Source organism: Oryzias latipes, chromosome 9 (assembly GCF_053564925.1).
Source record: "Oryzias latipes strain Hd-rR chromosome 9, Olatipes_Hd-rR_3.1".
NCBI lineage: Eukaryota > Metazoa > Chordata > Actinopteri > Beloniformes > Adrianichthyidae > Oryzias > Oryzias latipes.
The window spans coordinates 5,568,440-5,592,724 of NC_136245.1; the positions used below are offsets into that span (position 1 = coordinate 5,568,440).

At 43.7% G+C, this 24,285-nt stretch overlaps 1 protein-coding gene across 1 annotated transcript in view; it reads right to left on the bottom strand.

Moving 5' to 3' along the window:
• The window catches only part of LOC101155939 (olfactomedin-like protein 2A), a 39,084-nt gene extending 19,071 nt beyond the window's left edge, over nt 1–20,013 (bottom strand). Inside the window, exons 1-2 of the mRNA XM_004072908.5 lie at nt 19,702–20,013; nt 1,274–1,537 (exon numbers count right to left, since the gene is read on the bottom strand). Of these exons, the coding sequence (XP_004072956.1) occupies nt 1,274–1,537; nt 19,702–19,770 (333 nt within the window). The 5' untranslated portion in view covers nt 19,771–20,013. The remainder of the gene's footprint in view (nt 1–1,273; nt 1,538–19,701) is intronic.
• Between the last annotated feature and the right edge of the window lie 4,272 nt (nt 20,014–24,285).

Genomic DNA, 24,285 nt, shown 5'->3' on the forward strand with positions numbered 1-24,285 from the left:
GTTGAGGGAGGAGAAGGACAAGGGGATTTTGTTTTTTAATGTATGGGATTGGAATAATAAATGCAGTGAGGGATACCCCTAGACTCTTCACCTGAGGGGAGGGGTAGAATGTGGAAGAATCATGACTGACAGAGAAATGGATAAACTGAGACTAATCTGACGAATATGAGTGAAAAAGTAGAGGGATGTGGGTGAGACCTATAAAGAAAAAGCAATGGAAGAAGTTAGTGCGAGAGGTTCTGTAGGTCTGCAGAGGACTGCACTAATGATCAGCTTTGAGATTTGTGGTGATGGACAGACTGACAGATGAAATTAGACAGGAATCTTTGTGGACCATGATCTTTACATATGACATTATGACCTATAGGAACCACAGGAAATAATTGAGGGAGCATCTAGAGATGGAGGTTTGCTCTGACAGGAGAGGAATGCAGGTCAGGAGCAGCAAGACAGAGTATCTGCCTCTGTTCCTGTGTCTCTCGCTTGCTCCGCCCCCTTCTCAGGAACCACTTCCCTCAATAGGACAACAGCACAAACTCAATTCCTCCAGCCACTCTGTGCCAGATTTTCCTCTTACTGACTCCAGCTCAGCCATTTGGATGTTTTGGCTCCACAACACTGTTTGATTCTGCCAGTCTGTCTTTCTCCCCAGCACCAAGCTCTCAGCAAAGTTTCCAAGCACTCAATAAATTGTCATTAACCAGTTTGCAGTAGCAGGTAGGTAGCAGTGACGATGATGGTTCTCTTTGGGAGTGATGAGGAGGAATCAGGTCAGGAAGTAATCTGTCTGAGGAACAGATCATTGTAGATGTTTTGGAGACAAATGCAGGGTATCAAATTGAGATGTTTGGACACGTTCAGAGAAGGAACAGTGATGATCGAGCTACCAGGAAAAAGGCCTAAATGAAGGCCATAGAGAAGGTTCATGGATGTGGAGGAGGAGAACATGTGAAGAGGATACTGAGCATGGGAATAGCTAAGGATCTGCTGTGGCAACCTCAAAAGCCAGCAGCCAATGGCAAAAAGAAGAAATGAATGTGTACCGTGACTTAAGAACTGGTAAGGATTTTTATGCCTTATAACTAACATTAAAGCAAACACTGTGAATGATCTCATTTTTTATTTTATTTAAGTCCTACCGGTCAAATGTGTTAAACGCAAGCACCAAAAACAGTTTTTGAATAGACAGGCTTAAAAATATCAATTTTCTTTGCAAGAGGAGCAGTAAAAAGTCCTGATGTTCAAACATTTACCTTCTGTTCTGTGTTCTTACCTTCAGCAACTCAGGAGCCTGTTTCTTAAGCTTTTCCATCTTCCACTCATTCTCACAGGGGTTAAGAGAGGATGGGGGAGCTGTGCATGAGCACTTACAGTCCGACCCAGAGCTGACTGTCTCTACTGTGTAAAAGTCCTCAACGCGCACGGTACCGCTGCGCAATCGCAGACAGGCGTCCTTGCTGAGGGGGCGCATGATGCACTTACAGCGGCAGTCAGAACCTTCTGATGTCATCCGGACTGGCTCAGTTTCCCCAAAGATCTGGAAGACACAAGGTGAAAATTGACTTCTTCACGGCTAAATGTTTCTTTGGATGCAGCAATCGAGGCAGTAGGTTTTTTAGGTACACCAACTGCTCGTTGGCACTAATTTGTGGCCAGCCAATCTAATGACAGCAACTAGATGGATTTAGTCATGTAGACACGGTCAATACGATCTGCTGCAGTTCAAACTGGACATCAGAATGGGGAAGAAAGGTGATTTAAGTGACTTTGAACGTAGCATGGTTGATGTCTGAGTATTTCAGAAACTGCTGATCTACTGGGATTTTCACCCACAACCATCTTTGGGGTTCACAGAGAATGGTCAGAAAAAGAGAAGATATCCAGTGAGTGTCGGCTCTGTGGGCGGAAATGCCTTGTTGATGTCAGAGGTCAGAGGAAAACGGCCAGACTGGTTACAGTAACTCAAATAACCACTGGTTCCAGCCTTGGTCTGCAGAAGAGCATCACCACGTCCAACTTCGAAGCCGATGGACTACAGCAGCAGAAGACCACACCGGCTGCCACTCCTGTGAGCTAAGAACAGGAACCTGAGGGTACAGTTCACACAGAATCACCAAAAACTGGACAATAGGGGATTGGAAAAACTTTGTTTGGTCTGATGAGTCTCCATTCCTCCATTCAACTTGAAAGCATGGATCCATCCTGCCTTGTTTCAACGGTTCAGACTGGAGGTGGTGGTGTCATGGTGTGGGGTATGTTTTCTTGGCACACTTTGGGCCCCTTGGCACCAACTGAGCCTGGTTCCAACACCACAGCCTACCTGAGTGTTGTTGCTGACCATGTCCATCCCTTTCTGACCAGTGTACCATCTTCTGATGGAAACTTCCAGCAGGATACGGCTCCATGTCATAAAGCTGGAATCATCTGAGACTGGTCTCTAGAACATGACAATGAGTTCTCTGGACTCTAATGGCCTCCACAGTCAACAGATCTCAACCCAATAGAGAACCTTTGGGATGTGGTGGAACAGGAGATCAGCATCATGGATGTTCAGCCGACAAATCTGCAGCAACTGTGTGATGCTGTCATGTCAATATGGATCAAACTCTCTGAAGAATGTTTCTAGTACTTTGTTCAATCAATGCCACCAAGCATTAAGGCGGTTCTGAAGGCAAAAGGGGGTCTAACCTGGTACTAGCAAGGTGTAACTAATAAAGTGAGCGGTGAGTGTAGATGCATGACATGATACACCAGCTCCTCACGATTTAAAGAAGGATCTTGGAGATTATTGATGTTCATCCACATAAATATTAATGCATTTTGTAGTCATCTGAGGCAAAGGCAGGGAAGGTATTCAGAAAAATAAACACGTTTTTCCCTTTTTGTATATGAGCAGATGTTCCGAAAAAAGCTTCTGACAAAAATAAAACTCCTTCAACCGCATCATTGGCAAACTTTTGGCTCTTACAAGTGGTGAAAGAGGCTTTGGTCAAAAGATCTTCCTGTATAAACAACAGTCAAAGCATAAAAGTGTGAACGGTATTCACACTTTTCCTGTGTGAGAAGAGCATGCGGGTAGAGGTGGAGAGGATTCTCACAAAAATCTGGTGAGACAGATTTATTACCTTTTTTCGGAAAGCAATGGGGCTGTGATGCTGAGCTCGGCTGAAAATTCTTTACATTTCTGCCCTCTTTATAAATCCATCCCGCCTCACTTCACAGGCTTGGACCTTGAACCCTGACCTCTGCCGAGATGTGTGCCAGCTTAAAGCAATGCAAGTTTTTTGATGTAGTGTCCAAGAGTCTAGGCAGAAGCATGGGATAGAGCAGAGGGGGCAAAACATTTTTCCACAGCGTCTTATCATTCTGGTTCCAATTTCAACATCCCTCCTATTTCCTTCTATTCTCCACATTATCTGAAGAGGAAAAAACAACAGAAGTGGGCATGAGAAATGCTCCTTTCAAGACATCGCTTGGGTTTTTCGGGACAAGTATCAACAGGAGGACTGGTGCACATATGGGATCACTTCACAGGGATTCTTCAGTGATGAGCTTTGTTCCTGCCGTTCTTCCCATGGCAGAGAAATGCAACTTTGCTCCAGGATCCTACAAAATCTTTGTTTGCAGATTAGACAGGCTGAACTAAAGTGACCTTTTATACTGTACGCACACACCGAAAACTCCATACTTCAAGATAACCCAAGTTGGGTTGTTTTCAACCCAAGTCGGAGGTTAAAAAGGAACCAACTTGGAAAAAAAAAAAAGAAAAAGCTTGGGAAAAAACATCCATTGGGTTAAAAGGAAATCACCATAATCCCAAAATTTACTGTTGAAAAGTAATACAAAAATATGTCCCAACATGAATAACCCAAGAATTGGGGTGAAGGAATAACCACAGATTTAAGAGTGCACTACGCTGTTTGACAGTAAACAAGTCTGCATGTTTAATTTTGTATAATTTTGACAAGTAAGCAGTATGAAGCCAATTGATTAAAGAAAAGTCTACTAAAGTTAGTTTTAAATTTATGAATCTAGGTAAATTTATCCCATTTCTCTATATAAACTCTCAAGCCTCATTTCAACTGAGTGGTTGGGTCCGGTCCGTTTTAGAATGGACCAGGTAACCCAGGTAATGGGGGCTCGGTTGGTCGGGTGGTCGGGTCCGCTGCCTGGGTGGGGCGGGCTGGGGCGCGGCGTGGTCCTCTGGGCTTTGGTGTGGGGGGGCGTGGGGGGGTGGCCTGGCTTGGCTTGGGGGGGGGTCCCTTTGCCTGTGCTGGTGGGGGTTGGCGGGGGGCCCTGCTCGGGGGGGGGGGGGGCAGCGGCGCTGGGCGGGCTGGCCATCTACACCTGGGGCTTGGATCGGCCCTTCCCTGGCTCTGGGACGGGACAACCCTCTTGGGGCCCCCGGTCGCTCTGGGGGTCATCCGCTTCGGCTGCGGGGTCTGGGGTGGGGTGGGGTGGGGGTTTGTCGGCCCTGTCCTGTGGGGGGGCGTTCTGGGGAGGGAGGGGGAGCCCACTATTGGTACGGGGCCTTGGGGGGTTGACGGGTCGGGGTCTCCGCTGAGGCAATCGGCGGTTGCCTCGGCCGGTTGGCTGCCTCGGTCCCGTCGAGGCCTGACCAGAGCTTTTCCAGGGCCGGCGCTTGGGGGGGGCCTGGGCTTGCTCCGGGGGGGGCGGCGCTTTCTGGCTCCTCTCTCTCTGTGTTGGGGTGGTGGTGCTGGGCCTGGGGTGTCGGCTCCTCGGGGGACGGGGTCCCTGGGCTGGGGTGGCCTGGCCCTTGTGCTGGGGGGGGGGGGGGGGGGGGGGGGGGGCTGGGGGACAGCTATTTGACCACCGGGGAGACAGTCTATCAGCTGTCCCCAACCTACCCCCTTCCTCATACAACCTTATATTAGGGTGTAGGGGTGGGGGGGGTTTAGCCTGCGATGCGCCTTGGGGGGGAGCTACTTGGCAGTGGTACCCCTCCCATGGTTGCCGTATGAAGTGGGCCCCCCCTCTTTCGGTTTTATTTGCACCTTAGACATGTAGGGCCCTTGGTAGGGGGGGGGTGCTTGGACATCACTGCCAGCAAGCAGCGGATGTCCTCCTAGCACCCTACCTGCCAATTTTAACCGCAACTTAGACATTTAGGGCCCCTTGGTGGGGAGGGTGAGGGGACATCACTTTGAGTAATCAGGAGATGTCCCCTCAGTGCCCGACCCGCCAATTTTAACTGCACCCCCCTTAGTACACACACCCCTTCCCCCTCAAAATATACACTCCAAGACATATCACACACACATGCACACACACACCCCCACAAACACACATACACGCACACACACATTTTGCAAGGAAGGTGGGACCTAGGACCATCTGTCCCCTACCCCTTCTCTGTTGTGGGGTACGGGTCCCTTGGCTGCGGCTGCCGTGTCCCCTGGGTGCCGGTCTCCTGGGCCCGGCGGTGCTCTCTCCGCTCGGGGGGGGGGGGCTTGCTCCTCCCTGGACCAACCGTGGGCCGGGTGGGTGGCTGCCTGGAGCGCGGAGCGGGTCTCCCTTGGGGGGTCCTGACTCGTACCTGGGGTTGGGGCGGGGGGATGCCCGGAACTCCTGGGTGGTGATGGGGTGCTCGTCTGGGGCTGTGGGTGCCCTTCTCGGGTGGGGCCCTGTGGGGCTCTTCCGGTGCGGCGGGCGGGCTGTTCTCCTGGTTGGGCTGGGGGACCGCTCTCTTTCCCCTGTGCTTCCCTGCTCTCTGGCTCTGGGGGCCTCGCGGCGGTCCTGCTGGTCCTGGCCTGGGTGGCGGATTTGGTCGCCCAGGGGGCGGTTGTCCCCTGCCTGCTGCCGTGTGGCATTGGGGGGTTCCGGCTGCCGCTGCTGCTGCGGCGGGGGTCTGGGTGTGGGGGTGGCTGGGCGCTCCTCCTCCTTCTTTTCACATTCCACCATCCATTTTAGAAGAACATAAACACTCACCTGAGCACAGGTGTTAGCTCACCTTTGCACTAATAGTTTGCATGATTGAATGAATGAAAGATCTCACACTAGTTGGTTTAAAGGCATAGGTATGCGTGTGTGAACACTATCTGTTTTGTGTACATGTTGACATGTGGACATTTTTGCAGCTAGCAGGTGTGTTGATGACATTTCAGTGTGTGTGTGGACAGGCCCCGCCCTTTTTGTACTACATTTGAGCCTTGCCATGCCGGTCCAACACCAAAGATTTTCAAACACAATTGAAATTAATAAAGTTTAGCCTCAATTACAAAAGGGGTTTATTCAGTCATGCCTTTGGTTTGTCTGAAGATTAATAACCCCTCTTGTTAAAGTAAAATATGTCCAACACAAGAGGCCCTCAGCTCTCATCTGTCTGCCCAGCTGTTGGACAGGACAAGTTTAAAAAAAAAAAAAAAAAAGAATGGACCAGGTAATTCAGGTAAGCGTTTCCACATAAAGTTGGACCGTCACGGCGCATGCGGGGTGAATAACAACAACAAAGGAGGTCATCCAGCAGCTCATTTTCTTCCTCATGGCTTTTGGTATTTTGTATATACAAAGCAATTAATGTTGTTTGAGAGAAGATTGCAGGTGGTGAAGAGAAATACAGCCGCTTTCTTGAAGCTTTCTTTTGTCATAATGATCTTCAGGCAATCAACAGGCTTAAACAAACTTCAACATACTATTTTGAGCTTAATATTCTTCATAAATTTCCACCATCAGAAAAATGCCTCAAGAGCATGTTAAAAACAGAAAGAAAATACAACGTTTTTTATCAGAGTTGGGTCTTTAAAGAGTCCAGATTATTTGGACAAATGGTCAGCACAGCTGCAGGCTTGTTGAAGATAGAGGGGAGCTGTGCTGGAGGTGGTGTTGGTAGGGGTTCATTAGTAAAGGAATGTGGGTCAAGTGATGAGGAGAGCATGGAGGGCTGGGGATGTCTGCTTCCCCTCCACTCTGCAACAGAATCCTGGGAAGAGGTCCAGGAAGGGGCTGGACTCGTCTGAGTAAATCCTGTGCCAAACCAAGAGTTTGACAACTGATACAGTCACATGAAAACCCGGCGGATTAGCAGATTAATCTTTGTTATGTGTGGCTGTGGCTGCAGCCTTTTGGACATGGACACCTGTTCAGCATTGGCTTGGGTTGGTTTTAGGTGGGGCAGTCAAATAGTTTACACAATGATTTACTGTGACTCCATCCCATATCTTGGCAGGAAAGACTAAGAGTAATTCTTTGCTGGAATCTGTGGGTGAATCTAAGTGATTCTGCCAGTCAAAGCAGCTGCCTTCACCTCTAGTCATCTTTCATGTCCTTGCATGCAAAAAAACACCGTCCAACAACTTATCCCAAGCTGACCTAGCAGCATGAGAACAGGCAACACAATTAAGAACGCTAATAGGTTTTGGCACACAGCATTTAAGGTGTACTTCAAGCTTTGACCTGTCAAGTGCAGTCAAGTTTGAGGTCAAAAAGAAAAGGCTTCAAACAAGATTTCATGCCTGCACAATAGGAGGAAAAGATCCTGCATGCTGTGGAGAGCTCCATTAGATAATTAGTGGCAGCCATTACCAGCTAACTGGACCTGACAGTTGTGAAGCTGAACCTGAATTGTGGAATAAGTTCTCACCGGACCTGGAAATGCGTGTTCAAGCAACCACTTCCAATGAAAATTCGACGTAAATGCACGTATATGGACATTTCAGGCTTTCATATTCGAAACTCTATGCAAGTTTTTAAGTCTATTTTGAGGCTCTACATACAAAACGTGCATCCACTGAACACGCATTAAAAAGATAACCCAGTTGAACTTCAACCAATCAGGGCCTGGGATTTGGTAGTGGCGTATAAATGTCTGTTTTTAATTCATGTAAGTGCCAACCGTTTAAAACTTGATCATGGAAGAAAAATCAATAATTGGAGTTTGTGCCCAACCATGATTACATGATACCAACTCTTTCGTTTATCGGAATAGAGCTGTGAAAGAAAAAGCCCGGAGAAAGATTTGCCCCGCTTCAACGTTTCGCACTTAGCCTCTTCCAACTGTAGGATGCGGACATGCGCTAGTATCAGGTAGCGACAGTCCAGTGAGATTACCATTACGCTAAAAGCACATTGAAGAACCCGTGACACATGCCTGGTGTGAATGCAGCGTTACGCAGTATGTTGTTGCGTTTATAATCCACAGAAAGATCTGCTGAAAGCAGCTACGCTCATGTTTTTCTGTGACATTCAGCTTTCTCTTTGTGACATCAACTATCTTCTCACAGAGGTACAGACAAGACGCACTAAAACGCCTAATCAGTCTAAATCTTGTGCAGGACAGACTCTTATAATCCATTTAAACGCTTGTCAAATGTTTTCAGGACCAAAACAATTGGCCCAAATTCCATTGAAAAAGGCCACATGATTTTTAATCCCCTAAAAAACATTTTTCATCTATTAAAAATGCAGAAAAAAAACAATCCTAAATTATTTAAAATGTGTTCACTATAAAGACAGTCTGTACAAAGAGCTTTCAAGTGGCCCCTGAGAAATACATTGGAGTTGGCACAGCGATGTTAATTAGCAGAACACAAAGCGTATCACGCACTCGCCGATTTTGCGGACACACATCTACATTCCTGCTGAGTCGGCTGGAGTGTCCAGATGCTCCCTGTAATTCTCAGTCTGCAGCAAAACATGGTGCTGAAAGCACAAACTGATCAAGGCTTTTATTTAACACTGATATCAACGAAAGAACTCAGAACGTCAGTAGCCAAACTTTTCACTTTTGGTTTTAATTTTTTTATTTAAATCACTGGAAAATTGTCAAAAGTCTCAAAAAATATAAAAAACACACAAAAAGCATTTGTGCCAATAGTAAGTAAGACTCTAAAATAAACACTTAATAAACACTAGTTTATCTATATACGATAATGAGCCCTTTTCTCCTTTCTAATGCTGTTTTGATTATAGGAGAGCAATTTGAAACATGAATGGAATGGCTGATGCTGCCACTGCATTTCCCCAAGATGATTTCTTACAAACAGATGTTTACAAGATGAAAAGCTCTAGTTTTCCCGTCATGCAAATACCAACTTTGAAACTGGCTTTGAAGATATATTAATCATTTATTTAAAAAACACCAAAAAGGCAGAAAAATAATTGATTTATAAAGTGATTATTTCTACTTCAAAAACAGCCAAACACATCAGCAGAGCTGCACTGTCTCCTACAGAAAAGCCTTCCTTTTTATTTTTAAATTTCTTGTTCTCTGCCTCAGAGGATTGAAATGTAAGTCTGCCGTTAGTAGGAGGACGGAGACCGTAAACTGAAATTATACAATTTACCCTAATCCTAACCCAAAAGTGTTCAAAATTGTAAAAACAAAAACTTTTATTCAAGCTTAAAACAGAAAAACCTGTAACTGTAGAGTAGCCAGTTAAATGATAGACTCTCTCTCAGGTGATATGGGGGGGGGGACTTCTGTTTCCGGCTGTTGATGTCTACATCCAAGTCCTCTTGAAATATGTTAGCTGGACTTGGATTGACAAGTGAGTGGACAAATCACAGGCCTGTATTTCTGTTCATTAACAGAGGTCCTGTTGTTAAAAGTTAAAATAGGTTTAGGAATAAACATATTCTTGGGAGAAAAAGCAGCAGAAATTTAGGCAAATGGGGGGAAAAAAATCTCAGGCTCACAGAGAAATTAGGAGATTAGGAGCCAGCAATGGCATCAGGAGCTGCAGCTCAGTGCAGCTGCAGGGAAGCTTCAGGCAGCAGGAACAGAACTGAGCCCCAAACCCCTCATGTTAGCAAACATGTCAGTCATTCTGTCTGAATGAGTCACTGTAGAGCAGAACAGTATTAAGCTGCTCAAACTCACAACATCAAAGTTTTTCAGGTGAAAATTTGAAAAAAACCTTTATAGTGAAAATCTGACAGTTTCACTCTTCTTAAGTCTGTAAGGAACTACAGCCGTTCTCTGAAATATTAGACCATATTAGAGATGTACACCATGCTAAAACATATTTTTTCATTATTAATAAAATAAATAATTATCAATTCACTGAAATGCTCCTTTTACAATTTGTTACCTCAGAAATCTGATCTTACCAATATGGGTTAGGGTAAGACAACACAAATTATTTTATGGATATCTAAAGTGAACTTTAAACATGTTCCAAGTGGATTTATCAGGTGGTATGTTGCAATGAACTAGACAAAGATAACTTAATAGTTAAAATTAATAGTTAGCGGCTGAGTAGCTCGGATGGTAAGGTGAGAGGCTACCATACAGGAATCCAGGGTTCAATTCCCAGAGGGTCAGAAACAATGGTACTGGGGGCAATTAACATCACTCAGTGAGGGTGCCTTAGGCAAGACCCTTAACACTACCGCCTCCCAAGCGCAGTTCAGCTGCAGCTCACCCCCTCCCCCAGGGGATGGGTCAAATGCGGAGAAGAATTTCCCCATTGAGGGATAAATAAAGTATACGAAAAAAAAAAAACTGATCAGTTTAAACCACATGGGTCAAACTCAAGGCCCACAGGCCAAATGTGGCCCGCCATGTCATTTTATGTGGCCCGCAAGAGCATAAATGTTTTTAACTTCTTAAAATAAAAATTGGCGTGTTTTTATTCATATTCATAATCTGACTTGAAATATCGGATTGGGCGACCATATTAGGACTTAAACACTGTCCATATAACCTAACCTGACAGAATCAAATGTGAAAGGATTTATGCTAGAGAAACAAGCAAACATATTTTCTATGCAACTGTAATTGTCACTTTAAAAATTATAATAAATAAATAAATGAGTAATTTAACATTAAGGAGTAGATACATTTATTTTTCATTACATTTAGTTACATGTATAAGTTATAAGGACAGCCACTATGCTGGTGTGGCCCTCAGTGAAAAGGAGTTTGACACCCCCGGTTTAAACAATCGTAATCCAAAAAAAGTTGTTGTCCGCTAGAAGGCTCTTGTGTAAAGCTGAACTAAGCTGTGAAAGTGGCGACTCGAGCTCTTAGCTTTGACTCAGCAGGAAAGAGGCAGTTGGAGTGATGGGCTAAATCAGTTCAATGCTCTGATTGTAGGTGGGACAGAACTGTAATGGTCCTGGGTGATCTGCAGGAAAGGTGCATGTTTTCATGCAGAAACCCCCAACAAAAGAAAAGAGTAAGTAGAGTCCATATTTGCACAGCTGCGAGTTCATGAACATTTAAATTATAAACTGTGCGTGCCAAAAAAGAATGTGGCAGTAAAACATTTCACAGGTTGTCCCACTTTAAAAGATGAAAGAGTCTGTAATGTTCACCATAGCTACACTTCAACTGTGAGACACAGAATGTAAAAAAAGAAGAATCTGGAAATCATTTCTTATGATTATTTTAAAGAAATTACTTGTATAATGGAGCAGAAAAAAAGGATTTGGTCAATAACCAAAGTTGACTTCAATACTCATCAAAGGTTTCCTGTGGGTCCTCACCAAGTTTGCACCAAAGCCGCTATTTTTGTCCATTCTTCCATGCAGATCTTCTCTACAGCTGTGAAGCTTTGGTTGTGTTGCTGGACAACACACTTTCAGCTCCCTTCAGCTCTCCATAGGATTGAGATCCAAAGGCTGGCTAGACCACTCCAGAATCTTGAAATGCCATATATGCCACAAGGCGATGTGTTTGGGGTCACCGTCATGCTAGTAAATCAACCAATGTTTCATTCTCAATGTGCACACTAATTGAACGTTTTTACCCAAAGTCTCTCCATACATGGCACAGAAAACCAACCCCTATCCATGATGTTTCCACCTCCGTGCTTCACAGTGGATAGTAGTGTTCTTGGGAAGCTTTTCACCATTCCAAACATGGTAAGGTGCGTTTATTTCAAAGAGTTAATTTTGGTCTCATCTGACCACATGGCCTTCTTCTCATCCTCCTCTGGATCATCCAAACGGTCTTTTGAGAGCTTTAGACAGACCTGGTTTAAGCAGGAGGACCTTTGGAGAACTGCAGGGTTTGAATCCATGGCAAAGGTCATTGATCTGTTCCCCCGTGTATAGTTCTGGGCTTTTTTCTCATGGTTCTGGAAGTTCATTTGTTCCCCACCAGGTGAAAGCTTGCATGGAGCTCAAGCTGGAGGGGGATTGTCAGTGACCTTGTATTTCTTAATAATTGCTCGAACGTTCATCCCAGTCTTGTTCAGGTCTACTTTCTGGTGTCTGGTGTCCCTTGACAGATTTCTGATCTTGGTTATGGTGAAGAGGTTGCAGTCATACTGTTTTGGGGTTGGACAGGTGTCTTTTAACCAGTTCAAGTAACCAGTGGAAGGTGGAAGAGCTTCTTCAAAACAGAAGTAATAGGTTTGTGAAGGACTGAATTCTTGTTTGTTTGTAGGAGTTCAATTATTTTTTCTGCTCTATTATACAAATACATTTATCAAAAATGAATGTGAGATTCTGTTTTTTTCTACATTCTGTCTCTCAAAGTGTATCTATGATGAACATTACAGACCTCTTTCAGGTTTTTTTTAGAGATCCGACTGACAGAATCTATCACTGACAAATACTTGTTTGACCCACTGTGTGAGGAAAAATCAGATTTTTAGATAGGAAAGAGAAACAGCAGTCAGTTGTTACACATAAATATTATTTTGAAAGGTAATTACTCCTGTCCCCTTAAATATTGCTAGTTAAAACGTGCTTTGTTCGCCTTTTAAGACACTTTCTCTGAACTGTTGAATCTACATACCGTATGTCCCTTATGTGCTCCTTCACTACATCCATGAATTTTCTCTTTGGTCTTCCTTTTAGGTCTCTATCCTGCTATCTGTAACTTCTGCATCCTTTTACCTTCATCATCACTGTTCCTCTTCTTTATATGTCCCAACCATCTCAATCTGCTTCCCTGTATTTATCTCCAAAACATCTACAATGAGCTGTTCCTCTGATGGATCACTTCCTGACTGTTTCCATCCTGGTCACTCCCAAGAACCTCAACATCTTCCTCTCTGCTACCTCCAGCTCTGCCTCCTGTCTCTATTTCAGAGCCACTATCTCTAAAATTTGTCAAAATCATGATTTATCTAGCCTTGGTTTTATGTTGAATGCCCTCCCTGACACAACCCTCCACATTAACCCGGACTTAGAACCGGCAAACGAAAAACACTTAATCGTGCCCTTTTGTGGTTGCAGTTTTTATATATAAATGTATGTTTTTATTTCAATCATTGATTTCTTTATTTTTTTAGATTTTGATGTTATTACACATCTGTTTGCCAAGGTGCTTCTGCACATCGATTTACTTCCACACCAACAAGGTCTCCAGTTCATCTGCACGCCGTCTGATCTCCATCTGCTAGTTCAAGAATGTGTGACGCCACATTGCATGTTTTACAGATTCACATCTGGAAATGAGGCCAAGCACTTTTTACACGATCAGCCCTCAATTTCATAATATACTCACTCAGGAAAAGATTGTTTTTGCACTTTTCCAATTCATAGAAATCTCTTCTCTGAACTCTGATGTGGTTTTTGAGGAGCAACATCTGCTACAAATTGAGCCTTTAATCATGTGACAAACAGCAACAAGGGGACAAAAATGAATTCTTGGAAGGAATAATAAAGGACATATATGGTCATTATCATCATTTTTGTTTTATTTCCATACTGTTTTTTTTTTTTATTAAACATAGGAATGCAGACTCCAGATTTAGTTATGAATAAGATCTGGGTTTAATAACATAAAAATGTTAAGTGTGTAAAAATATTTTAAAAGTTTTCAGATGCTTACGGACAATATATCACAAAATTGCAAAAAAAGTTCAGAATTTCTATAATCAAGGACTAATTTACTCCTGTTTGATATTCTTTTTGCCAAAAGTCTCCTTGTACAGCAAACCACAAAAATGCTACTTTTCATATTTATAGGTTTTTAAACATTACTTGTGGGAAAAATATAACTTTTGGAAACAATTACCAAACGCTTTAGCACATTTGGAATAAACTGGACTTATTTTCTCCTATACAATTTACCTGAATAAACAGCAAACATCCACTGCAGGGATGGGGCAAGGGGGGGGGGGGGGGGGGGGGGGGGCAAGAGGGGTCAGATGCCCCCACAACAAAAGCTTTGCCCTCTGATCCCCCTCCATTTTTTTGTCACTATAGTAACATTACAGGCAAAGAATAAGCAATCCTCAATACACACGTTTTTAAGCTAAAAGAACAATATAGCAATAGGAACATGCTTGAAATTCTTGTGGAACTTTTCATTTGTTCCACTCTGATGTTCTCAGATGCAACCATTGAAGTCTTTCCAGGTATCTCCTCCAGCTTGGGGGTTACTGCCCCGAGTGCTCCAATTACCACAGGCACCACTGTCACCTTCACTTTCCAGGCTTCCTCCAGTTCTTCTCTGGGTCCCTGGTATTTCTCCAGTTTCTCATGTTCCTTCTTCCTGATGTTCCTATTGCCTCGCACTGCCACATCCACCACAACGGCTTTCCTCTGTTCTTTATCCTCCTCTACAATGTCTGGTTGGTTCGCCATCACCATCCTATCAGTCTGGATCTGGAAGTCCCACAGGATCTTTGCCCTCTCATTCTCTACCACCTTCGGAGGTGTTTTCCATTTTGACCTTGGGGTTTCCTGTCCATATTCTGCACACATGTTCCTGTATATTATTCCAGCCACTTGATTGTGGCGCTCCATGTATGCTTTCCCTGCCAGCATCTTACACCCTGCAGTTATGTGCTGGATTGTTTCAGGCGCCTCTTTGCACAGCCTACACCTTGGGTCTTGTCTGGTGTGGTAGATCTACACCTTGGGTCTTGTCTGGTGTGGTAGATCTGAGCCTCTATGGCTCTGGTGCTCAGGGCTTGTTCCTGAGCTGCCAGGATGAGCGCTTCAGTGCTGTCCTGTTAACACACCTCACTGAACACTCATAGAAGACTGCTTCTCTGATAATAAAACACAAGTAGGCCTGAAAACTTGATTTTCATAAACTAATAATATCCATCCCTTTTTTCTTGTGCACATTGGGTGTATGGGTGTTGTTCTCTTTCATCAAAGCCTTGTGACTCACATTGCATTAATGTCTGCTTCTTTTTATTGCCACAAATTGCTCTGATTTCTGCATCATGTGATCAGTGCGGACAAAGGGGATTCTGTTTTAGGTCGCCACAGAAACAGAAAAAGTATGAAAAAAACTATTTTGGAAAAATGTTCCCACCAGCAGGTAGCCTTTTCTAACAACAAAATAAAAGATTTAAAAAAAAAGGTTGGACATGTACAGTGGTGAGGCAAAACAGACACGCCCTTCACAACTTTTTACATGTAAGATAAAAATGTGAAGCAAAAAGTTGCATATGTGAGTGATTCAGGTTTCTCAAAACATTTTCTGCCCAAAGTGGATCACGTCAACTTTATTGACTCAAGCAGGCCTCCTGGAAGAACAGGCTTCATTGACGGGGAGCACGTGGAACAATGGTTAGCGCTCTTGCCTCACAGGTTCAAATCCCGGCTGGGACCTTTCTGTGTGGAGTTTGCATGTTTACCTCGTGCATGCGTGGGTTTCTCTGGGTATTCCCGCTTCCTCTCGCAGTCCAAAACCCTGTTGCATTGGTTCATTGGTGACTCCAAATTTCCCCTAGGTGTGAATGTGTGGACCTGCAGTGGACTGGTAGCCTTTGCCCAACAGTAGGCCTGGGCAAAGGCAAAATATCGATTGAATGAATTAATTCGAATTTTTTGTCATGGGGGATTTCAAAAATAACTAAATCAAGTTTTTGTGTAATGGCACATTTTTGGCTCCCCAGAGCTTCCTTAGCGTTAGTTTCACACAGCGCTATGGTAAGGGACAAACAACATCATAGCACACACAAAACAGTAAGCGACAGCATGGCTACCGGTGAGAGTGGGAAGTTTGTTCCCAAGAAAATAATAAAATCATCACTTGTTTGGAACTTGTATGGGTTTACTGCCAAAGACGTGGAGGAAGAGACGCCCCCCACGCTGCAACATTTGCCTAAAGCCCATCGCAGTGAAAGACTCTCACTCGCTCTCGCTTGGCACGCGCTCAGTCCTCTTACACACGCAGCGCCCCGACACACACACTCATTCTACAACGCCTATATAGTTAGTTCATTAGTTAGTTAGTTGTCACTGTTATTTGTTAATAAAGCACACTGCGTTGTAATTATTACTTGTACCGGTATTCATTTGCGACGCAGCCACCTGAGGATTTTTTAGAAAATGGTGCTACTCTCAAGGTGAAAGTTTGTCTCCTTTTAGTCTAGACTACAAAGTGTGACTTAAAACACAGCTGGGACTTTAAGTAAGTAAGTAACCTTTTTATTTTGGACAAGTGAAAACAAGTGTAGAATAACAACATAAGACAAAAATTATATAAAACAAGAAAATTATATCAAACAAAATTATATAAACAACCCAAGTCCAAAAGGGAGTAAGAAGAAGAAAAATCTTATACTGAACTTTGATTCCAAGAGCAGGGCTCCAGACTGCGACCAATTGGTCGCATTTTGCGACCAAAATTTGTGAGTGTGCGACTGAATTTTACATCCAGTCGCACATGCGCGACCAGTAAATTTGCCTCCCCCACCCTACGTATTTTTTTATACATCAAACGTGGAAGGGGCACGTCAATGATCAATGAAATAATCAATGAGACGCGAGCGCACACGCACGCAGGCAGACACACACACTCGCGCACATACTCATCAAACGCGAGCACGTACACTCTCGCGTGATGCCTGTCTGTGAGGCGGCCACTGCGTGTGAGAAGAATAGGGAAAGCCACTGTGAGTGGCTAAAATGCGTGGAGGGGATAATCGAGATAATAGAGCGCGCGTAAACATCTGTGGGAAGGAAACGGAGACAAATATCACAACCTCATCATGTGCGTCTGAGCTATGAGCAAGCAAACTATTGATTCGTTCTTCCGACCTGCGGCTAGTGTACCAGTGCCAGAGTGTACAGCAGGGATCTCAAGCTCGCGGCCCGCGGGCTATTTGCGGCCCCCAAGATGATATTTTGCGGTCCCCGCCTTAATATGAAGGTTTAATGTTACTGCAGCCCGCCAGTTTGTATGAAAGACACTTTTTCATCGTCGTGCACGGAGATGACCAACCAATCACAGTGGGGTAAATGACTCTTGGGGGCGTGACATTGACCGGGTTTGAAAGCAGGAAACCTGACAGCCCCCTCCCCGGACCACATTAAGGAGTTCCTTACTTTCCGTAATTTTCTACATACATGCAGTCCGTGCTGAACTTTTCTCTGGGCCGCACAGACCCGGTGGAAGGTTTAGGTTTTGGTGACGGTTACGGCGGCGCATCAGACGGTTCCGCGGGAGATGGTCAGCTGAGGAGAATAAATGTCCCACACCTACATGCGTGACAGCTAACGGGACTTGAACTTTAAACACGCTCGAGCAAAAACAACACTGGTTTTAGACTCACTGAAAGTACGTGGGGATAATGCAACGATCTCGCCTGGATCGTTGGCGAGACCAGAAGGGGGGGGGGGGGGGGGGCTGTGAGATGAAGGCAAATCTGCAGCGAGACTGAAGGAGAACAGGAAATTGGAGTTGTCCTTAACATTCAATTTAGTTTTAATATTCTTCTCTGAATTGGTACACTACACAAACCATCAGGACACATGTCCCATAATGCATTGTTTTGTAGTCTGTAGGGCAGCTTTCAGTCAGTTCAGTTTCCAGCTGTGTCCGGGTAGGTTTGACCCTTGCTCCCACCCCTTTCTCGCAATATTTTTGTGATGATTGACAGTTGATGTTGGAGCAAAAACAAAAATATATGTCTCACACCAGGTGATCTGCGCAGCGTTGAGTTCACCTGGGTGATCTCAAACACACTTATTGTGCATCTTGGCTGTACCTATTTGGTGTCACAAAGATAAATTCCCATCCGTTTTCTTTACTTTTTGTACTGTCATGACAGCGATGCTGCTGTCAGTTTACCTTCTTGTTGCATCTTCAAAAGTGCAGAATAAAATTTGACACTGAATTTGAAACAGCACATTGTAATTTCTGCATCTATTATTAAAGTATTTATTAGTAATACAGTGGAAATTAGTAGATTTGGTTAGCATGTTGATTTACGGTGTGCGCCCCTAAATTTTCTGGTTGTGCCCCTAAAATTTTCAGTTAGGGGCCACTGTGCTCCTAGTGAAAAAAGTTAGTCTGGAGCCCTGAAGAGTGTGTTCATTTATTTATTATTCATCCCAGAAATGGGGGTTACATTTGTCTTGAGTTTGATAAAATAAAAGCAAAATTTGCTTTCAGTTGTCTGCCGTTTGTACTTGTTGCTTTCCTTAAGTGTGTGTGTGTGTGTGTGTGGGGGGGGGGGGGGGGGGGGTCGGGAAAAAAATCGGAAATCGAATTAAAAAAAATAAAATCTGAGATTTTATTTGAAGGCCATATCGCCCTGCCCTACCCAACAGTAGCTGGCTAGGTTCCAGCAACTCCATGACCCTGAAAGGGTTACATTGGGTTCTGAAGATGTTCTTTGATAAGACAGTTCCCCACATTTACTCATCCTCTAAAAGAGCAGTGTGCTGCATCACACCTACAATCTGGACCTCTTTGGTGGCTTTGCCTCCAATCAAACCACTGATTCCAAGCATTGAGCAAGGAGTCCCACTTTAAGTGTATGACCTTGTCGTGGACCGAACCCACAGTCTCCCAGAGAAATCAAAAAGGGTTATAAAAAAAAAGACACACATAACAAAAAAAAGACAGAACACAGTTGATGGATTTTCCAGTTTTGTCCCAAGTTCAACAGAAGACTTGTTAAGAATGCTCCATTTTTGGTTTAAATCTAGCAACCCTTTCAAATAAAAGGAGTCAATCAACTACTGTAATTTAAATAAATGGTCGAATCCAATCCTAAAGACTGGTTTCATTTTCTAAAGCCAAATGTATTACACAACAAATCAGGGAAAACTTTTTCTGACTCACTCTGTGTACAGCTCCAGTGGGATGGGAAAGGGACAAACACAACCTATTGACACAAAGTCAAAGGCTTAAGGCTACCACAACAAACTTTCCCACCAAACTGGAACTTTAAACAGCACCAGCACCACCACTAATGGTGCAATCTGACCGCTGCTGTGGGTTTTTTACTGACCAACCCTGAGGCTTCATGGCCTCCCTGATCTGGACCCTGAACAGACAGCTGACAGACACACACCATTAAGCCACAGACAATACTGAGTGTAGTCCATGTCACATGCTGTGCATAGGTTTAATCCTCAGCCTGTTTACACTAGATCCTGAAGCTCCAGAAGGCTGAGGGAGAGTGAGTCGCTGCAGTCCAGCAGCTGCACAAACAAGAGCAGCTAGATCTTAACCGTGTTGGCCCAGAGCGTAGCATCTCCTCTGCACTCTGCTGGCGGTAAGACTGCGCGCACTGCATGTGTAATTATGCGCACCTACAGCTACTCCTGTCACGCAAAAGCCCTCATTAGGGGGATTACTTCGAACAGCAATAAATGACACATAACCCAAAGCACCTGCCGACCTTTAGACAGAAAATTTAAACGTCTGGCTGTTAGACAGTGAGTCTGAGGCGCCGATGATGCCGGTGAGGCGTGAGGTTGCGTGCAGAGACCAGAACCCCACATTTTTGATCACGAGCAGCGAGCGGATTTGGTTTGCAACACACTAGTAATCCAAACGAGTCCTAAATAAAGCAGGATTCGCCTTACCTTGCTGTGCGAGGACGCATGCTTGCACAAAATCAGCAAACAGGCCAACAAGTTTGTATATGTCCACATTTCTGAGGGTCCGAGCAGAAATCCAAGCACAACAGTGTGTGTGGTCAGTCAAAATGAAACAGCGGCGCAGCTATTTCAGCTGCATTTCCCCTTTTACGCACGTGGGATAAGTTTGGAAGAATGCGCGCAGCTTTCTGTGCGCTGTCACTGTGTCCTCTGGTGCGCGTCTTCTCTGCGCTCTGATCTTTATCCAGGCTCTTCTTGTTCATCATTCATCACCCACTGTCTTTTGCACATGGGAGGGGTTTGCATGCGCGCACGTGCGTTCATGCGCGCGAACACAACAGTAATGTCATTTTGGCAAATAAATGAAAGAAAAATGGCGTTCCATAAAGACAACTGCAGCATTTATGTTTAACTGTACAAATATAGTTTTTGAAATACACAGAGAGACAGTTGCAGAGGCTTTCTAAATGTATGGGGATGTACGTAAAGAGCAAAAGTCTCAGTGTCAGACTCCATTGCCAATATTGCACGTGCTTTTAGCGCCCCCACCTGGAAAACATGAATGCAGCTCCTGTCAGCTGTTTTAGGATTGAGAGGCTCGTTCTCTCTTTGTGATAAAAAGAGCTGGGAGTGCACTTTGAACCCCCATTCCACCGTCCACTGTCCTGTTAGGGGCGCCCACGCGTACATGTGACTCGTTAAAGTTCAGTTATAAAGTTGGCAAAAACAGGAGCGATGTGATCAAAGAAATGGAAACAAACCAACAAACAAATATTTACACTATTTACTCAATATTGTATTAAAATAATTATATTTCATTTGTTTATCCTTGCAGATCAGGCTGGTACACATCCTGGTACCAGACCATGTGATCATTGCAGTCCCAGACCATGGGTCTGAAGAAATCATTTGGACATGCGCAGAACTATCTAAAATACTGGAAACGGGTGTAGAAGAAGAAACAGCGAGTTCCGTTGTAAACATACAAACCTGTGGCAGAGAGTGAGATGATCTTCTAAACGTGCTTTAATTATTGTTGTGATTATTATTAAGGGCCTGTTCGCTCATAATTTTCTAAATATGTGCGGCCAGTGCTTTATTCTTGGCCGCACAAACCTGGAAGAAGGTGAGGATTAGGCTAATAAATGCCAACAACAACATTTATCCTTGGATGAATTTAAAATCCGTGCAGTCAATGCCACAATGTGCATCTTGGCTGCACGTACACATGTGTGAATAAGATCAGCCTTTATTTGTCTGGACTCGATTGGTGACACGTGTTCACGGGATTGTTCACATGGTTTCTCAGGACTGCGCGGAGCGTCGTTTTGGAATTTAAAAGCCACCTCTGCCGTTTTACACGCTGTCCCAGAGCCGCTCTTCTGCTTGGAGACACGGTTGTCCTGAGTCCAACGGCTCGCTCAGCCGGATGGACTGCGGTCCGAAGCCTCCTCCGGAGCGCACACTGTAACAAAACACCCTGCCCGCAAACACGAAGCTACGACTCCAGCTGCTCTGCTCAGAGGCATGGTTTGCTTGCGCGGAGGTGGCTGTTAGCGCTCCAGAGCCTTATCTGGCACCACAGTGTCTATGCATAAATGTAAAAGCCAGAGCAGTAGTAATCCACAATCAGAATAAACTGTTTCTGTGCACCATGATCAGATCAACAATCGGCATAACCCACCTATCTCCATTGGAAAAAAATATTGATCCGAATGAGTCTGATCGGGGCAGAGCATTCCGAACGGCTTGTTTACAAGACGCAGTTTTACTTTGATCAGGCACTTTTTTCCATGGAAACGCAGCTAGTGACATCTTTTTTGTTTTAGCCAAAAAATAAATGTTTGTACAGAATTTTATGTATACTTATTCTTGTAGTGGAAGGACCTGCAAAGTTCACGCCAAACAGGTTCCAAATTTTAAAGATCATTAAATAATTCACTCAGACTCTAAAATTCTCCGACTGGCTGTGTTTATTTGCCTGCATCTGAGTTTTAGCCAGCTTTATGTCTTTGCTCTTGCTTTGTTGAAACAGCAACACGGCTTCAGGAGGATTCCAGTGTGCTTGATGCAGCTCTGTGCTGAGCTGTCAGATTCCTGCTGTCTTTGCCTCTTTGTTCTCTCACAGTTAGGATCAATCAGTGACCAAGCTTCACTCTAAACCTTATTGAATTTCCAACATTCTCCCTGAGAGCGTCCAGCTGTTGGAGTCTCCCTGTCATATTTCAGATTGAGTGGTTCATGCTAACATAAACCATGAAAGCAAACACCACCTTCCCTTCGCTTGCTGTCTCCTGTGCCACCTGCTGGTCTGAAGATTTAATTTCAATATCTGTTTGGAGAAAACATATTTCGCATAATTATACTGTCATTTTTTTGTTAAGATCAAGAGTCGAATTTTAGCTCACTAAGCAGTCCAGTCCTTTTGTTCTAAAGTTATGAAAGAGAGTATAATGACAGCAAACTTGTCATTATACTCTCATACTCTCACTTGTATAAAACATAGTTTCTGAAAAACTAAGAACAGTGAGGAGTAAAGATGTCAAAAACCATTTTCATGCAACAGTTTATAGTGTATTCCCTTCAAACTACTCTAAAACTAAACACTAATTTTCTTTTGCTGATTTTTTTGTCCCACGAGGATCATCTTTTGATCTATTGTAGAAGTGCTCCCTGTGGTAATTATGATGATGCAGTTTTTAGCCAAAGTATAAAAAACCTGTGTGGTTTTCTGGGACATAAATTCTGCAGAGCGGGAGCAGTTCATTCATTTCCCATCATTCCTTTGTTTACACTCTTACACTAGCTTACAGCCCCTCACACCCCCAAGATAACATTAGCAGTGCAACAAAAAGGGCAAGCAACATTGGAGCTGTCCAGCCAATTTTATGGAAGCGATTCTGTAGCATAATTAAAAATAAAAGTCAAAACCAGTAATGCTTTTTTATTTTCCAAGTGAAGCTACATTTCTTGACTCTTATATAAAAAGAAAAAGCAATCTGCCAAACTGCTTTTTCCTTTTCTTCTTCAAAACCGCTTATTCTGTCACTTAATTAAAATGATAAAGAAAATGGTATTTGACATTTCCTTTTCAAAAAGTTCTCTGGTAAATGTGTAGCAAAATTCATTTAGAAATGTCTAATTTGACAATTAAAATGGATTAACAGAATTGCTTATTAATTTTAAAAATGTAATAAATCAAATGACTCAAAATTAAAATTAAAAATTAATCCTTCAAAATGCTTTTTCCTTTTCTACTTAAAGTATTCTGTGTCATAATTAAAACAAAAATGCAAAGAGGGGATTGCATTTTCATTTTCACATCCACCCCGCGAATAGTGTTGCATAATTCAATTCCACTTAGCATTTCCAGAGGGGAGGCGGGGCAATGACGTCAGTGCTATCTCCATGTGTCTAGCTGCTAAAAGATACAGACACTTGGAGCAGTGCGGCCAGGCTTGTAGCTTTGTGTTAGCGCTTTGTGAAGGTTGTGCACTCCTGATGATTGTACACAGCTTCTCAGGACTACGTAGCAGCATTTCTGCCTTCTGCGAACCGCAGGGTGTCGAAACTTCCCCCCGGACTAGCTTTGTCTTCGGACCGGCAGCCACCTCGGCCTCGCGAAGCCCCGCGAACAGAAACTCTGGTTCGCCGAAGGCGGAAGTGCTGCTACACAGAGCCGAGAAACTGTAAACCAATATATGTTTCCAGTGGTGTTCAGACAAAATAAAGGCTGATGTTATTCCCACATGGTGAAATGAAGAAGCATTTCTGGTTTTGACTTTTATTTTTAATTATGCTACACTAATTCATACATTTTGAGCCAGATGTCAGCTCAGACGAGGAAAACAAAGACACGCATGAACTTATTTGTCTGCAAGTGGATGCATCAGAATGCAGCAGAGCAGGGAGCTTGAGGCCTGCTGATTATACAATTTCCATGACAAATACAAGCTTTTTCAAACTGCATTTTTTCATCTGCTCCTGATTCACAACAATTTGAACAAAATTGTTATCAGTCAGAAATGCTATTTCAAGCCAAATTTTCTTTTTTTCTATGCTCTCCATCATGAGAGTAATGCTACAAGAAAATGTTAAAAACACACAAAAAAACAGATTTCACTGGGTTTGGTCTTTCAGATTGCAAAGAAAAAGCAGAGAGGCTTCCTGTTTTCTGCAGTGAAACAATAAGTCAATGTGATCAGCAGCTGTCACTTGTGTCTACAGTCATGTTTAGTTTAGCATCTAAAATAAGATAATCTGTGATCAAACTATGACAGTTGGTGATTCTTTAAATCTGATTAGATTATTTAAATGAGTAAAGAATCTTTACGAGGATGTCAAACTCCTGTCCTTGGGGTCTGGTGACCTGTTAGTTTTTCAGGTATTTTTGCCCCGCCCACAGCTAATTACCTGGATCAGGTTAGCTTTGTAAAGCTGCAAAGGTGTGTGAGGGAAGAGGGGCACTGGCTCTCCGGTGTCTTAGATTTTTGACTCTGAACTCTACATTTGTTTTACTTAATCAATTAAAGTAAAAGAAACATTGATCTGTCAGTTGTGCTCCTGAAA